Source organism: Pempheris klunzingeri, chromosome 2 (genome assembly GCF_042242105.1).
Source record: "Pempheris klunzingeri isolate RE-2024b chromosome 2, fPemKlu1.hap1, whole genome shotgun sequence".
NCBI lineage: Eukaryota > Metazoa > Chordata > Actinopteri > Acropomatiformes > Pempheridae > Pempheris > Pempheris klunzingeri.
The window spans coordinates 12,556,406-12,573,087 of NC_092013.1; the positions used below are offsets into that span (position 1 = coordinate 12,556,406).

The 16,682-nt window shown below is 40.2% G+C and overlaps 1 protein-coding gene across 1 annotated transcript; it reads right to left on the bottom strand.

The window, feature by feature from the left end:
• Positions 1 to 4,942: 4,942 nt before the first annotated feature.
• On the bottom strand, positions 4,943 to 15,772 carry LOC139208564 (myosin heavy chain, fast skeletal muscle-like). Its single transcript, XM_070838285.1, has 39 exons — positions 15,569 to 15,772; positions 15,141 to 15,284; positions 14,898 to 15,054; positions 14,568 to 14,595; positions 14,252 to 14,363; positions 14,020 to 14,112; positions 13,871 to 13,934; positions 13,682 to 13,780; positions 13,492 to 13,595; positions 13,243 to 13,381; positions 13,031 to 13,149; positions 12,766 to 12,915; positions 12,498 to 12,668; positions 12,107 to 12,413; positions 11,932 to 12,002; positions 11,762 to 11,849; positions 11,520 to 11,637; positions 11,308 to 11,431; positions 11,063 to 11,199; positions 10,699 to 10,954; positions 10,367 to 10,609; positions 10,104 to 10,280; positions 9,707 to 9,852; positions 9,527 to 9,617; positions 9,058 to 9,447; positions 8,853 to 8,979; positions 8,493 to 8,611; positions 8,209 to 8,405; positions 7,937 to 8,120; positions 7,689 to 7,854; positions 7,435 to 7,559; positions 6,838 to 7,146; positions 6,541 to 6,744; positions 6,331 to 6,456; positions 6,013 to 6,183; positions 5,817 to 5,921; positions 5,629 to 5,724; positions 5,308 to 5,439; positions 4,943 to 5,074 (listed from the first exon to the last, which is right to left on the bottom strand). The coding sequence occupies exons 1-39, from the start codon at positions 15,770 to 15,772 to the stop codon at positions 5,054 to 5,056; spliced, it is 5,814 nt and encodes a 1,937-aa protein (XP_070694386.1). The 3' UTR covers positions 4,943 to 5,053.
• Between the last annotated feature and the right edge of the window lie 910 nt (positions 15,773 to 16,682).

Below are 16,682 nucleotides of genomic sequence, written 5' to 3' on the forward strand. Positions count from 1 at the left end.
AGATTAAAGCTCAACATTGTTCGGAGACCCCAGAAAAACCACTGCTTTAAAAAAGAAAACCAACAAAAAAAAAGCTTTTACTCTGAGACCTGCGGTATTAACTTTAGGTCATATTGCATTATTCAAACAACACTGTTGTACATTAACAGAAAGACATTTTGTGGAACTCTTTATAGCCTACAATATATTACTACTGTTGAGGTCAGTGTCGTAGTTTCGTTTTCAATTACCGGTATTTATTTGCATGATCTTTTGAACAATTTACAGATTTGTGTACATAGTCTGATGGATATTTTACATTCCTGTCCACATCCAGCTCTCCAGGACTGTGGGGAGAAGCGAGAGCGCTCTCTGTGGATATGTGGGGTGATGTGGAGGCCTCAGAGCTCTTTGCTGTGAGTAAATTAACAAAGCTGAAAGTTTGACTTCAGTGAAGCCTACAATAACTGTCAGTGTTTGCAATTTAGGTCTTTTGCAGCAAGTAAAAGCACAGAGAAGTTTAGAGTTATGAGCAACAAACTGCCTGATTAAACGTTAGTCATTTATATAAGGAGAAGATGACGCTGGAAATGATTTATGCATTTAAAGGCTGTTTAAGAAACAAGGCAGTGGCATGTGTGGGGACGCCCCTTTATTGATTAGCTTTGTTTATGAAATAGATTTAAGTGTGGCTTATTTAAGTTATCAATGTATTTTATTTATTTTATTTATTTGGGTATCGTGAATAATATTTGTATCGAACAGAAAGGAATTGAATGTGTTTGAAGCTTGCGCGGGCACTAAGCAGTTTACAAGAAAATTGCAAAACAGACAAAAAAACCTACACGTACGTCTCTGTTCTTTTGTTTACTGAGTATCAAAAGATTAAGAATGTTAATGTTTTTTGCTGTAACTTTGCTTTTCATTTTGCTCACGTTGTCATTTACTCGGGACAGTTTCCTCTCTTTGTGCCAGTCTCTAATGCCACCTCATTTTTGTACAGACGACGTGAAGCAGTCAGCAGAGGATGAAGGCTAACTTTGTAAAGACTTTGTCAGTCACATTACAAAATGGATATTTAAATGTTTATATCTTTGGTGATTAAATGCTATTGATATTTTTCACTTCAGCTCTGAATCGTTATTGTTCTTTTCTGGACCATTATTGTCAAGACCAGTTATGTTAGTATTTAAAGCGACCCTGCACAGATAATTTCACACAATTTTATACATTTTTATACCTTACATGGGTGAAAAATGTAACATTACACTGATTAGACAAATATTTTCTATGTATATTATTTCAGTGTAATCTCTCGTTTGCTCTTCCCACTGTAAAGCATGCCACTAAATCCAGATGAAACAGAAATGAGGAGAATATGAAGAAGTAAAAAAAAAAGTGACTTGGCACAAATAAGAAGTCTCCTGGTCATTTCTCTACAGGATTTGTACTTCGAAAGCAAACAGGGAAGAAAACTCAGCATTGTCAAAGCACTTATTGTAAAGAACCCTTTAAAAATACTGACTCCATCTATGCTGACTTGCTGTGACTAGTTTTGTCTGCATGCAGTAAAAACACATAAAAGCTCAAACAGTGTACTAAAAAGTGAAAAGAAATAAGAATTTAGGCATTAAGAAAGCATAAATTCTGGTGTGAAATTCCAGGTCTGCAACAAACTACTGTTTATTATTTATATTCATTAATCTTTCATGGTTTTGCTCATAAAATGCCAGAAAATAGTGAAAAATTATCACTGGGTGATTTATACACATTGTTGTTTTGTCCTAACAGTAACAAACTCAAAGATCATACAATCATAAAACAGAGAGAAGCAGCAAGTACTGTGTTTGAGAGGCTCATATGATAAATGACTGAAAGGATTGATAAATGAAAGTATGTTGCTTTGCCTTGTTTCTGCATGACAAGTTAATGGCCAAATATTTTACATTTAAAGTTCATTGGTTATGTAGCAAAAGAAAAACAGACAAGTGAGGAAAGTTGTCTGAACTTCTCCTAAATGTCTAAAAGTGAGTAAATGTAAAGCAGGACAGCAGCTTAAAAAGTCAACCATATCCCGGCTGTCACTGTTGATTTACAGCGAGCTGAACTGGAGCTACTGTGTCGCTCAAATATACTAGACACTGTGTTTCTGTGTCAGCTGTCGAGGATTAAAACAAGAGTTTAGTGTGGCTTGGCATAGACAAGAAAAGAATTCCAAGAGTAGAGTCAAGCAGCTTGCATGATTCATTCATCATCTGCATTTGCTCATAATGTCAGTCAGTCAAGATATCAGACGGTAATCTGAGTTCTTCAGAGGAAAGACGATAGGTCACTGGCCACTTCCACAGACACTAAAAGTTCTGGATAGAGGTTGTGGGATGTTTTGGCTTCTCTGATTTGCCAACAGTCCTGCAGGCCAGCTGCTCTCCATAGTCTTGTTTGGATTAGGTGATGCCTTCTATCCAGCAGGCACAGTGCCTTGTTATGTGGCTTACAGAGAAATACGCAGTCTGATTTAGCGATGAAATCAGACCATCAGTGTTTGGCAAAGCGGTTTGAATCTTATTGTCATTTTAATCCAGTCATGTGAGGTGTAACCAGCAGAGCTCAGAGGCTCGTCTCTCATAAAGCTGAACAACAGACACAGTGAACACATGAAGCTTTCAGGAGAGACGAGGACTGATGTGCGTCTGCTGCAGAACATGACTTCCTTTTGGGTAAAATTGTTTTTAATTATAATTGATCAGAGAGGAGCGTTAGAATCTGTTGTTGCATCAGATGTTTTGTCTAAAAGCTTAAGTTTATCTTTAGTATGTAAATGAACAGCTTATACATAGCCTATGATTAAATGTCTCTGCAAGTGTGACAGCGCTCATGTCTTTTCAAGATGTTCAAGGTGATCATGCTAAAATACTGGGGCAATTAAATATTTTGAACCTTTTGGGGATTTATTCATGAAAAAATACTTGAGATACAGAATTTCTTTTTGTGAATTTACTTCTCTAACATGGATACAATTATTTAGGAGGGGTTATGAACAGAATTTAACTGAGTTTTTCAGAGAAAATACAAGACTATTTTGATATGTTGGTATATTGATCAAAATACACATTTATCTATTTAAAATAGTCAACTTGTAAAATACGGGACTGCCCCTCGTGTGCAGTAAAGAGAGAGCTCTAGCAATTACAAAGCAGTATAAAGTCGTGTCCAGTGCCACAGATTTAGGAACAAACGTGCACTAAGATTAGCAGTGGGAGAAAAGCAGCTGTCATTTATGAAATGTCTCCCCAAAGAGGAAGCACGCAGTACTGGATGGTTGCTTCACCCCAGAGGATTTGTGGCATTTATGACACTCCATCTCTTCGCCCACCTGACTCACAATATGAATAATCTGAATGGTTCAGATCGCTGCCATGAGATTCTGATTGTGTTGCTAAAGTGTCTGTTGTGTTTTCACTGCTAAGTAGGATGAGCACTTCATCACAAGCAGACCTGCCGCCCAGTGGTCAAGGTGAGGGAAACCCCACACAGGTATATGACGGATAAGGATGTTAATTCTAAATTTCCATCTTAAAGTGGTAGTCATCTGTTTTAATTGTTTAAAGAAACAGTTCACCGTCTACCTGGCAACTTCATGGTGATGTCATAACTCTACAACCTTGTTCACGTGTTTGGCCAAGAAACAGTCAAATAAAAAACAAGCGTATGAAACTCATAAAACTACAATGTGTGATTTTAAACTTCGGTTTCTATATCAGTTAAACAAATGAGAAATAACATGTAAATCAGTAAGCTTTGGAGGTTCTGTAGGTGGGTGACTAACTGTTTCCTTCTGCTGCCAGTCTTTGTGCTCAGCTAAACAAAGCAGCTGCTAGCTGTAGCTTCTTATTTAATGTACAGACAGGCTCTCCAGTCAATATATTCAGAGCCGATAGATGTTAAGTTCCCCCGCATCTCAGACCAAAACAAACTATTTGGTCTGTACAGCTGCTCCATCATCACTCCGTTATCCCATAAAACATAAACCCTGAGTGTTAAGTAAGACGTGGTCGTGGAGACGCTCATACCCAGGTCTGAGCAGTTAGCTCACTGGACTAGCTAGCATTATATCAGTCTGTCTCTTTGCCACAGCTGTGTGTGTATACAGTGCTAGTTTACCCTACAACTCAGGGACTCGCATTTACTAGCATGACCGTGCATGAGCGTAAAAGTTGGTTTATGGTACAACTCAGGGACTCGGACTTGTGAACATGTATGTGTAGCCATCCTGGCTATCAAAACAACACAGAAACTCAGATTACAAAACACAAAGAGAGAGTGTGTCATTACGGCACTGTATATAACATATCAAATAGTTGTTTAATACTATTTTTATGTTTGGAATAACCTTTTAGGCCTCATTAACTGCAAATATGATCCCGTCCTAATGATTATGTGTAACATATGGGTACATGAGTTGGTGTGTCAGATGCTTATTTACTTGTAGTTGTTGGTTCTGTCTCATGACTGAAACAAAATGCAACATTTTGATTTTTAAAAGGTGAAAAAGGTTCAAATGCCAAACCAGTTTTGGACAAACACATAGCTACTATACTTATTACCATGTGAATACTGAGGCACAGTGGCATCCATGCTGTCTTTTTTTAAATAACTGAAATCTAGTAAATAACATAACAAAGGATTGAGCATTATGTCAAATCTTGGCGAGTGAGTTTGATTTGTAGATTCAGATCCCAGACTGAGCAATAAGACACCTGAACTAAATGACTAAATGACAACGACAGGAATTATCAAATGTTTGTTTTGCTATAAAAGTCTAGTAACACTACTGCTTTTAGTATACATCTTTTTTTCAGTTTTAAAGTGTATCAAGAAATCCAACCTGTACTTTTTTCTTTTCCGCAAACCAAGTGGTAGTACTTTTGTTTTTGTTGTGCAAAGAAACGTTTAAAAGGCAGCAGACAGGCAACAGAATTTATTTCTACAATATTCTACAATATTTGGATGAGAGCAGTTGAATGAACAATCATATTTTATGATTCTCATTTATGTGTCTCAAAGAGGTTGCAGATTATTCTTCAGCCTCTTTTGCCTAAAAGTGATGGAAAGAAGAAATAAGTAATGACAGGAAAACTTTCAAGAAGTCATGCAACATGTATGTAGCTTTGACTTGGTCAATTTAAAACTAAATGAAAATGACATCAGCCTCTCTCATATCTTTATCATTTAAACATTGGCTCATAAAATTATGTAGTTTTCCTGTAAGACTATCAATAACCACCTAAACTGTTACAACAGCTCACTGAGTTTCATGAATTTACTTACTTTTCCAATTTCTCGACTCTTTGCCCTCAGCTTGTTGACCTGAGATTCAGCGATGTCGGCACGCTCCTGAGCCTCCTCCATCTCATGCTGCACCTTCCTGTACCTGGACAGGTGAGTGTTGGCCTGCTCCTCCTGTGAGGAAATTCATCACTGGAGTCAACATCCATCAAGAGGATACAGAGATTCACTAAGTTTTTACTGCCCCACATTTTACAGACACAAGACAAGAGTGTGGTTGTATTTGTTTGTTTCCAGGTCTGAGAGTCCTGCAAGCAGCTTATAATGCAACAGTGAAAAAGTTAAAACAGGTTTCTGACTCACAGCTTCCTCAGCCTGCCTCTTGTAGGCCTTCACTTTCAGCTGGAGCTTGTCCACCAGATCCTGAAGTCTGATGACATTCTTCTTGTCCTCTTCAGTCTGCAGTTAACATGAATTGATGATTCGAATGTATTAATTTGCACCTTTGTCAGAAAACTATACTGATTAATAGGAAAGAAAAACCTGCCTACCTGATAGGTGAGCTCCTTCACTCTTCTCTCATATTTACGAACACCTTTGACAGCATCTGCTCCTCGTCTCTGCTCAGCTTCAACTTCTGCCTCAAGCTCACGCACCTGAAATATCAACAGCGTTATTACTGGGAGGGTGCTATTTTGATGTTGAAACAAAAGCTAAAATGAGATTGGTGACTGCATTTGTCTTTACCCTAGTCTCTAGTTTCTGGAGCTGCTTCTTGCCGCCCTTCATGGCCAGATTCTCAGCCTCATCCAGGCGGTGCTGCAGGTCCTTCACCGTCACCTCCAGGTTCTTCTTCATCCTCTCCAAGTGAGCGCTGGTGTCCTGCTCCTTCTTCAGCTCTTCAGCCATCATGGCAGCCTGAAAAATTAAAGAATAAGGTTTTGTAATTGGATTCGCAGTCAAATGTTAGAGGATAAAAACAGTCTAAAGTTTGAAGTTATGCAGTTACATATTATGCACTATGGTTTGTGTTCAGTTTCATAGAAATGCATAAGGATGACTCACATCAGTGATGGCTTTCTTGGCCTTTTCTTCAGCATTTCTTGCTTCCTGGACAGAATCTTCTACTTCACCTTGGATCTGAAGAAAGTCAGTCTCCAACTTCTTCTTGGTGTTGATGAGGCTGGTGTTCTGTTGTTAAAGAAGAAAAAAAATTGTTTCCATGTGTTGAAAATATAGTAGAACAAAATTTAACCTTTGAGCATTTGACCATACCTGAGAGTGCAGCAGCCCCACGCGCTCGCTGGCATCAACCAGCTCCTGTTCAGCCACTTTGCGGCCTCTCTCCGTCTGCTCCAAAGCAGCTCTCAGCTCCTCGATCTCTGCCACCATCAGGTTGTTCCTGCGCTCCACCATGGCAACCTGCTCCTTCATGTCTTCCTGACCTCTAATAGCTTCATCAAGGTGCAGCTGCGCATCCTGAATTGTAGAACATTGATAGAAGTATCAGCAAACCCATTCAGCTACTTTGCGAAGCAAGATGCTCTGCCACAAATCCTTCAGTTGATGTACCTTAAGCTGTCCCTGCACATTTCTCAGCTGTTTCTGAGCTTCAGATGCCTGGCGGTTGGCATGGCTCAGCTGAACCTCCATCTCGTTGAGGTCTCCCTCCATCTTCTTCTTGATTCTCAGGGCATCATTCCTGCTCCTGACCTCAGCATCCAAAGTGCTCTGCATGGAGTCCATCACTCTCTGGCTGTTCCTCTTGATCTGCTCAATCTCCTCGTCCTTCTCTGCAAGTTTTCTGTCAATTTCGCTCTTGACTTGGGTGAGCTCAAGCTGAACGCGGAGAATCTTGGACTCCTCATGCTCCAGGGTAGCCTGTGAACAAGTGTAACATGTGTCAGCTAGAGCACAAAAAAGTTCCTTTCTTAAAAATACAAAAATTGAGTCTGAGTCACAGTAAAGAAAAATAGCACTCCGATGTGAAGTCCAACGCCTGTACAAGATGGGTATCACTCATTTTAAAACTATTGCTACAGCAGAGAGGGGAACACAATTGTGGAACACATGTTTTCATTTAAATTTGGCCAACACCTCTCCATGCTTTGTACAATGGCTAGGTAATTTGAACATGGTAATATCATTGAAAGGATATTTCAATTTTACCTCTGCTTCCTCCAGAGCAGTCTGGATCTCCGACTTCTCACTTTCCACTGTCTTCTTTCCCTTCTCAAGCTCATGAATGGTCTTACCGGTCTCCCCAAGTTGTTCACTCAGGTCTGAGATCTCCTCTGTTGAAGCAAATTTATGAAGTATAAATTTTAGAATGCCAAGATATTACCAAATATTTAATATAACAGAGATACTTCAAGTAAACTGACTTGGTGTTCACAGTGTATATCTGTTGTTAAATGTCTTACGTTGCAGATTCTTGTTCTCCCTCTTCAGGGTCTCCAGTTGGTCCAGAGCTTCTTCATATGAGTTTTTCATTTTGAAAATCTCTGTGCTTAAAGCTCGAGCCTCCTTCTGAGCTCCCTCCAGCTCTGCCTGGCTCTCCTCATACTTCTGCTTCCACTCTGCAAGAACCTGAAAGTACAATAAACAATTGAGTGTTTTTTGTCACCTTTTGTTAACAGTCAAACTCCTCTATTTGTAGAAAACATCTAACCTTGTCAAAGTTCCTTTGCTTCTTGTCGAGGGTAGCAGCCAGAGCGTTGGCTCTCTCCACATCGATCATTAAGTCCTCCACTTCACCCTGCAGTCTCTGCTTGGTCTTTTCCAGAGAAGCACATTTTGCATTCACAGCCTCGATGGATTCCTCTGCATCCTGGAGACGCTGGGCGAGCTTTTTCCTGTTAAAATGTACATCAAACGGGTTATTTACTATTTACAAAATCGGTGCATGTGGAAAATGTGTGTGATTTCAGGACTGTCCATTACTTGGCCTCCTCCAGCTCCTCCGTGCGCTGAATAGCATCAGTCTCATATTTGGCTCTCCACTGAGCCACCTCGCTGTTGGCCTTGGACATTGAACGTTGCAGCTCAGACTTGGCCTCCTGCTCCTCCTCAAACTGCTCTCTGAGCAGGTCGCAGTCATGACGAGATGACTGAACAGCATGAGCCAGAGCGTTCTTGGCCTATGATCCAAATAAGCATCTGATTAATATTTAATACCAATTGTCCAATGGCCTTTTCCTCTGTGATTATCCTGCTGATTTCATTACCTTAACTTCCTCCTCAATGTGCCTCTTCAGCTCCTCAATCTGCTGAGTGTAAGCCTGCTTGCCTCTTGTCAGCTGAGAAACAAGAGCTTCTTTCTCCTCCAGCTGACGTGCACATTCACCTAATTGAAGATATGAATGAACTTGATGTACATCAGATCAAAATGCTTGTACCTTAACTTGTATATACAGTTCTCATATTATCATGCAAGATACGTTTTGCTCTTGAGCCATCATGTTGAGTAGAGATATATTTTGTAGGGCTAAAACTAGTGTCATACTGATGTGTGTAATGTGCAACAAAATCTTAAATTATGGTTGAAGAGAGTGAAGGAAATAGAATAGCATTGTAACAAATCTTACCATTTTCAGTCACAAGTCTTGCTTTCTGTGTACTAATGTCATTTAGCTGCCGAACATTTTCATCATTCTTGGATTTGAGCTCACTAAGCTGATCTTCTAATGTCCTGCACATCTTCTCAAGGTTTGCCTGGTAAAAGAAAACATGCATTAGTACATAATATTACCAATATTTTTTGATTACTTTAAAAGCATTTAGCACTCTAACCTTTGATTTGGCAATACCCTCCATATTGCTGCTGAGGTCATCGATCTCCATCTTGTACTCGCTCTTCTCTTTCTCCAGCTTCTGTTTGACTCTTTGGAGGTTGTCAATCTGCTCTCCCAGCTCTGCCACACTGTCAGCCTGCTTCTTGCGAAGGGCTGCAGCAGTGGCCTCGTGCTGCAAGGTGGACTCTTCGAGGTCACGACGCAGCTTCTGAAACTCAGCCTCACGCTTCTTGTTCATCTCAATCTGAGCAGACGTTGCCCCGCCAGCTTCTTCAAGCCTCTCGCTGATCTCCTCAAGTTCCCTGGAGAGATCAGACCTCTGCTTCTCCACCTTGGCCCGAGCCGCCCGCTCAGCCTCAATCTCTTCCTCCAGCTCCTCAATACGAGCCTGAAACACACCAAATTGAACTGTAAATCGCTCAAGGTATTTGAATGTCCTGATTGCCTTCAACTAATGCTTCTTATACCTGAAGTTCCTTTATTTTCTTCTGTAGCTGTGTTCCAAGAGACTGCTCATCCTCGATCTTACCCAGGAGCTGGCTTATCTCAAAGTCCTTCCTGCAGGGGACAGAGTTAATTCAACCATAAGTGGTGACTCTCAGGAAATAATTTACTGCCAGTAGGTAGCTGATGTTGTTTATTCTTACTTCTTTATTTTTTCATCAGACTGCTGCTTGTCATTCTCCAAATCCATTATGGATTCCTGGGCCAGTTTCAAATCTCCTTCAAGCTTCCTTTTAGCTCGCTCGAGATCCATGCGAAGCTTCTTTTCTTGCTCTAGAGAACCTTCAAGCTATCATAAAATAGAGGTTTCCACAAAGTAACATAAATCAGTAAACAAGTGCATGAGTTCTCACAAATTAGCTGCCCAGGAACCGTTTGCCTCCCCCAAGAATTCTGGGAACTCTAGTATGAAACTGCACTTGGTGTTGCTAAGATAACCACGGGTGTCATATCAACCAAGACTGAAACTATAAGAAAAACAAATTTAGAATAGATTTATGCTGAAGTTTAGCTTTTCATTTTTAAATGTTGATGACTCACATCATCGACTTGCTGCTCCAGCTTGGTCTTGGCCTTCGTCAAAGTGTTGACTTTGTCTTCCTCTGCCTGCAGATCATCCAGGGTCTGCTGGTGGGCCTCTTGGAGGGCTTTCTTCTCTTTGGTCAACTTGGCAATGGCCTCATCTTGAGAAGCCATTTCCTCTGTAAGGTTTTTGACCTATAAAAGTTTAGATGAGTTTCAATTACAACAGGTTTTATCTATGCTGAAGTAAAAACGTATGATTAAAAAGCTTATTGTGTAACCTTGTTCTCAGTAGCATGCTTCTCCTTTTCCACTTTGGCCAGAGTGAGCTCCAAGTCATCAATGTCTTTCTTCAGCTCAGAGCACTCGTCCTCCAGCTTCCTCTTCTTTGCCGTCAGCTCAGCATTCATTTCCTCCTCATCCTCCAGTCTCTCAGTCGTCTCTTTGAGTTTGGCCTCAAGCTGGATTTTTGCTTTAATGAGCCCCTCACATCTTTCCTCTGCATCACTGAGGTTTTCACCTTCCTAAAAGTCAATGCAAACAGGTTCATGTCATTCCCAAATCAGTAATTTGATGGAAGATATTTAGTAGACATGTACATGATACCACTTACAGACTGCACTTGCAATAGCAGATCATTCTTCTCCTGCAGTAGAGATACCATCTTCTCCTCCAGTTCTTTCTTCTTAGCCAGAGCCTTTGTTAGATCATCTTTGGTCTTTTCAAAGTCCTCCTTCATTTGTGCCATCTCTTTCTCAGTCTCTGCACTCTTCAGCAGAGGCTTAATCTTGAAGTACAGCTTCATCCATGGCCAGGTTTTGACATTCATGAATGAGCGGATGTTGTACTGGATGGCGTAAATGGCCTCTCTGGGGAAATCCAAGAAAGAATTGAGTTACAAAATCTTATATATCTTAGTATAAAAAAGTTGCAGAATTCACACTTTATACAGGATCAATGTCAGGCATTCACAGTACCTCCTCTCCATCATCTTTACAAACTCGCGTCTCATGAGGAAACCTCTGCAGAGAGCCTGAGTCATTGTGACCAACTCAGCCAGTTTCTCATCTCTCATCTCCTCCAGAGTTCCCAGCAGACCAGCTTTGAAGAACACCTGAGAGTCCAAAAAATATGATTATTTTTAAGTTATTAATTATTGATGATAGTTCATCTTATGCCTCTTTGTAAACAGCCATGTCCAAGGGAGCTTTTCTTATTCTACCTTGGTATGGCCAAACTTGTACTGGGTGTGGTCCACATCAATGGATCCCAGCAGTTTCTCTGAGGCCTTCTTGTTGTCAATGAATTGGCCCTCTGGGATGACACTGGCATTCAGTACTTTGTATCTAAAAGTAAAGATTTAATTCACTTAGACACACTAGTTTGAAGATAATAAACATTTTTCATTGACTGTCAACGTTATATTTCTGTCACCTCTGCTTGAAGTCACCATAGAGGATTCGGCTGGGGAAACCTTTCCTGCAGATTCTGATACCTTCCAGCACACCATTACATCTCAGCTGGTGGATGACCAAGAAGTTCTCCATGAGACCTGTGATATATTATTTAGGGACATGATTTGTAAAGATGGATTGGATTCAACCATTGACCTGCTTGACCTTTCTGTACTTTCTATGACTTAATTTAGCATCAACATTGAGATGAAGAGGACACACCTGGTGTCTTTGATTCGTTGGGAATCAGGCAGCGCACAAAATGAGGATGTGTGCTCCTCAAATTTGTCATCAGCTTGCCCAAATTCTCCTGAAGATTTAAAAGGACATTAGATTTACAAAAGGCACACAAAAAAAGTCATGAAGCACATAAGTCATCTTTCATATCTTACCCTGAACAATGCAGACACAGTCTGGAAGGAACCGCCCTTCTTCTTGCCACCTTTCTTGCCACCACCTTCAGCTGTCAGTGGAAGAGCAATTACATTGAAATGATCAAATTCAATACAAGTAATGAATTTGTAATTATTAATATCTCATAATGTAGAGTCAGCTAACAGCATGTACCTTCCGCTGAGGCATGGGATGCATACAGGAAGGCCAGAAGTTTGACTGAGGACTTCTGGTAGAGCTGAACAACAGAGTCATTGAGGGGGTCCTTGTTTTTGTCGAGCCATCCGTTGATGTTGTAGTCAACAGTGCCAGCATAGTGCACCAGAGAAAAGTGAGCCTCCGCTTTGCCTTTGGCTGGCTTTGGCTTCTCAAATGACTTGTTTTTACCAAGATGCTGGTCATACAGTTTGTTCTTGAAGGTAATGTCTGTTGCCTTGGGGAACATGCACTCCTCTTCAAGGATGGAGAAGATGCCCATTGGCTGTGATGATGAAATTATTATTTAAATGCTTTGAAGTCATCAAATTTGTCATCAAATGTTTCTGTTTGTGAATAAATGGCTCACCTTCTCAATCAGCTCAATGCAGGCAGCCAAGTCCATACCAAAATCAATGAACTCCCATTCAATTCCCTCTTTCTTGTACTCTTCTTGCTCCAGGACAAACATGTGGTGGTTGAAAAACTGTTGCAGTTTTTCATTGGTGAAATTGATGCACAGCTGCTCCAAGCTGTTGAACTGATTTCAGAAGAGAGGAATGTGTGGAGTAATTGAGTATTCATAAGCCACTTTTTAAAAAACAAGACCATCATTAAAATTGCATCACCAAACTTACATCAAAGATTTCAAATCCAGCAATGTCAAGGACACCAATGAAGAACTGTCTTGGCTGCTTTGTGTCCAACATTTCATTAATCCTGACGACCATCCACAAGAACATTTTCTCATAGACGGACTTGCAGAGAGCCATGACAGAATTGTTGACCTGATTTTACAGATATAATAATAATAAAAATCAATAGGGATGTTGTAAGAAGAGTTTTCAGGAGTTAAACAGGCTATAGTGTTATGATTCAGAGGACTGTTTGTAAACATTTTACCTGAGGCACAGTCTGACCCTTAGTAACAAACTCATTTCCGACCTTCACCCTGGGGTAGCACAGGGCCTTCAGTAGGTCAGCAGAGTTCAGGCCCATGAGGTAAGAGATTTTATCAGCAACTGAAAGAAAGAGAAAAGTGAGATATAAGATGTTGTTGTTTATAGAGAATACAAAAGAATCTAACTCATAATTCGTAACTAAGTGCAACATACCCTCAGTGCCATCTGGCTCAGCCTGCTCTTCACGCTGTTTCTGCTTAAACTTCATGTTTCCATGATGCATCACAGCTCCAGTCAGTTTGTACATGCTCATCTTCTCCTCAGCAGTGAAGCCCAGGATGTCAATGGCAGTCTGTGGGTGTTCAAAGAAAATAAATTCATAAGTTCTGCTCTCAGGAAAACAAATTAAAGCACATAAATGCATATAGTTTGTTTTAGGTTCTGGATTTGATAATGTCTTACATCAGTGGCAATGAACTCCTCAATGTCATTGATACTCTTGACAGTGATTTCACCCTGACTGATCATGTGATAGTCATATGGGTTGGTGGTGATGAGGAGAGCCTCTGACAAAAGAAAGCACATGTGGTTAATTCTTGTAAGCAAATATAGACTATACAGCAGGTAACAAACAACCTTTGCAATGTCTCACCAATCAGCTCAGGTTTGTGCCCTGTCATGAGCTGGTAGAAGATGTGGTAGCTCCTCTCAGCAGACAGCTGGAATGTCACTCGAGACTTCTCCAGCAGGTCTGTCGATCACACAGTTAGACGACAGTCAGCTCATGAGCTGAAGGTACGAAAGCAAACTCAGGCATCTGATTTATCATGTCTGGCCTTACATGTTTCAATGTCTGCTGAGGCCAGCTTCCCCGATGTTGCAAAATGGATTCTGATGAATTTACCCTATTCAAAAGAAGACTGTAGATTAGACTTACAACGTCTTGTATTCTGATATTGTTTTAACAACTAGAGGTTAACAAACACTTACAAAACGGGATGAGTTGTCATTCCTCACAGTTTTGGCATTACCATAAGCCTCCAGAAGGGGATTGGCTGCAATGATTTGATCTTCCAGAGACCCCTTCATTCAGAAAACAAGAGAGGGAAAAAAACCCAAAAATAAACGTAATTTCTGATGGTCCAAGATTTCATTTGGTGCGTCAGCTTTGTTGACACTTTTTTGTTGACACCTTTTCCTACCAAGAGACGAGTTCATTTACCTGCATCTTACCAGAAACTGCCTCTTGCTTCTTTCCTCCAGCCACTGCGATTGTCGCAAAGTACTGGATGACACGCTTGGTGTTGACAGTCTTTCCTGCACCGGATTCTCCTCTTTGAGTATATAAATAAGTCAATTAGCACCAGGAACATCTTGCTTTAGGTGAACTGAACCAACATTGAAAGAAATTCTACTTCAGACTTGAGGTGTAGTGCTTACTGCTCATTCACATTGCTCTATGTTGTTTAGTTTATGCTAAAACATATTGTGTGCCAGCTGAAACATTGGGGTTAATGTATGCTGGGTGAATAACTTACGTGATGAGGATGGACTGATTCTCACGATCTGTGAAAAAAAGAGAAATATATTTTCATTTTCTTTACATAAATGTAAGCATATCTGCTTTGTGTACATTAATTAGTCTAACAGTTGTCAACAATGTACACCAATGATGTGGATTTATATTATCTTATGTTGATGTTCAAAAAATGAAATAAAAAGTTTCTGTTAGCTGGTACTTGCTTAATAGGTTCACAAGATATGTCTCTTAAGTTCAGAACATTTGATGATGAACTGTAATTGTTGCTTTCTTCTCCAACAATCAAGGCTTTAAAAAAAAGCAAAGTTTTGGCGCTTTTTGTACACACCAGTGAGCATGAACTGATAGGCGTTATCAGAGATGGAGAAGATGTGGGGTGGAGCCTCAATCCTCTTCTTGCCTCTGTATCCTGCGACAACCCCTGAGTCATACACTGGGAGCCACTTGTAGGGGTTCACAGTGACGCAGAACAGCCCTGAGTAGGTCTGTGGAGACAGAGAGGATTTTTACTGACACACATCCTCCTGTGGTCATGCTTCATCTACTGATGTGATGATCAGGTCAAACTCACGTAGATCATCCATGCTGCATAGCGCTCTTTGAGGTTATACAGCACAGAGGGCTCACTGAGGTGGGTCATCATGGCCATGTCCTCAATCTTATCGAACTTTGGAGGGTTCATGGGGAAGACTTCAGTGTCTTTTACAGTGATCGACTGTTAAAGGGACAGGAACAACACGGGCGTCAGACTGGTGAGCTAGTCAGTACTCATTATTATTTGTATGACAGCCAGAGGTTATGACTTAAAATAAAATCTTTCTCTTTAGGTTTTATTACAGAGATCACAGTCTTTTTGAAAATGAGTTGTGTTCCTAAGATTCAAACAAAGAAAACTTCACACAGAGGAGCACCCACTGTGACACACTATTTTCAACGTGAAATTAAAAGTAATGTGAAATGTAGATAACTTTTTCTAAATTGAACAGCCATCACACTCACCTTTCCACAGAGAGTGTCCACGGTGGCTTTGCCGCCCTCTCTCTTAACAAGTTTCCCCTTGAGGTACATCTCGTTGGGTTCAGTCACAAAATACGCTGTTTTGGCATCAAAGGGAGTGTTCTGGGCTTCAATTCTCTCCTTTTCTGGCTTCCGGAGGTATATGGCCGCCGGGCCAAAACACTCCATTTCAGCGTCCCCACTCATGGTGATTCTTTACTGCAAGTCAGTAAAAACAAGACAGTAGTAAAAATGTATTTTACTCATTATTTCTTCTCTCATGATGGTACTTCACTACTGAGCAAAAGTTGAATGCTGTCAATGTTGTGATGAATGTTATGCTCAAATGAAGAACATGGAAAAATGTTTGATTTAACTTATTTATGCTTAATGCTATATTAATGAGATAGACACAAAACACAAAAGCTAATTTACAATTTTTAACAGGATGTTATCTCTGTTACATTTTCTGATAAGTCGAATTAATGTTGGTTGATGCCATGACTTCTTACGTGTGCCACGGAATCCTTGTTAGTATCAAACACTTTGTCAGAAAAGGTAAAAAAGTGAGGGCTGCGTTTGTCTATTTAATGATGCAGACATCATTAATGGAATCAGATGCACAAATTTTGCTATGTTAATTGATTTGTTAACGAAACCACACATGGTTATGGTTTGATGAACAATAAAGTCTTTGCATATAATTTAAAATGTGAAATGAAACAGTGATAATATGTATAAATTACCTTTTTCCCTCCCCTCAGAAGAGCAGATACTGATGGTTTAATGATGGTTCTGAAGAAAGAAACACTTTAAATTAATAATTGTAATTGAATTATTTCACAATAAAAATGAACTTACTGTACATTGAAGTCCTGGCATAAACATGACAGTGTTTGTACTTTGATGTGCCTGGCAGTAAGTGGTCATGCCCTGCATTGTTCATTAAGCTGCTGGTTTTCCTCTTGCTAATAAAAGACTGCAACTCACTCACCTTGACTGGTCGCCTGTCAGTCCTTGGAGGCGTCCAGCCTCCCTTCTTATATAGAGAGATCAGTGTTCACTCAGCAGAAATGACTTGCTTTATTTGGTCATGCATTTTTACGGTCTCTGCTTA

Bases quoted from the DNA above. Each gene is read 5' to 3' on its own strand.
- LOC139208564 (XM_070838285.1), bottom strand. From the start codon at position 15,772: ATGAGTGGGGACGCTGAAATGGAGTGTTTTGGCCCGGCGGCCATATAC. The intron at 14,364-14,567 runs GTAAGTTATTCA...ATATACTCAAAG, and splicing joins AATCAGTCCATCCTCATCAC to AGGAGAATCCGGTGCAGGAA. The intron at 5,075-5,307 runs GTAAGTAAATTC...CATCACTTTTAG, and splicing joins AGAGTCGAGAAATTGGAAAA to GCAAAAGAGGCTGAAGAATA.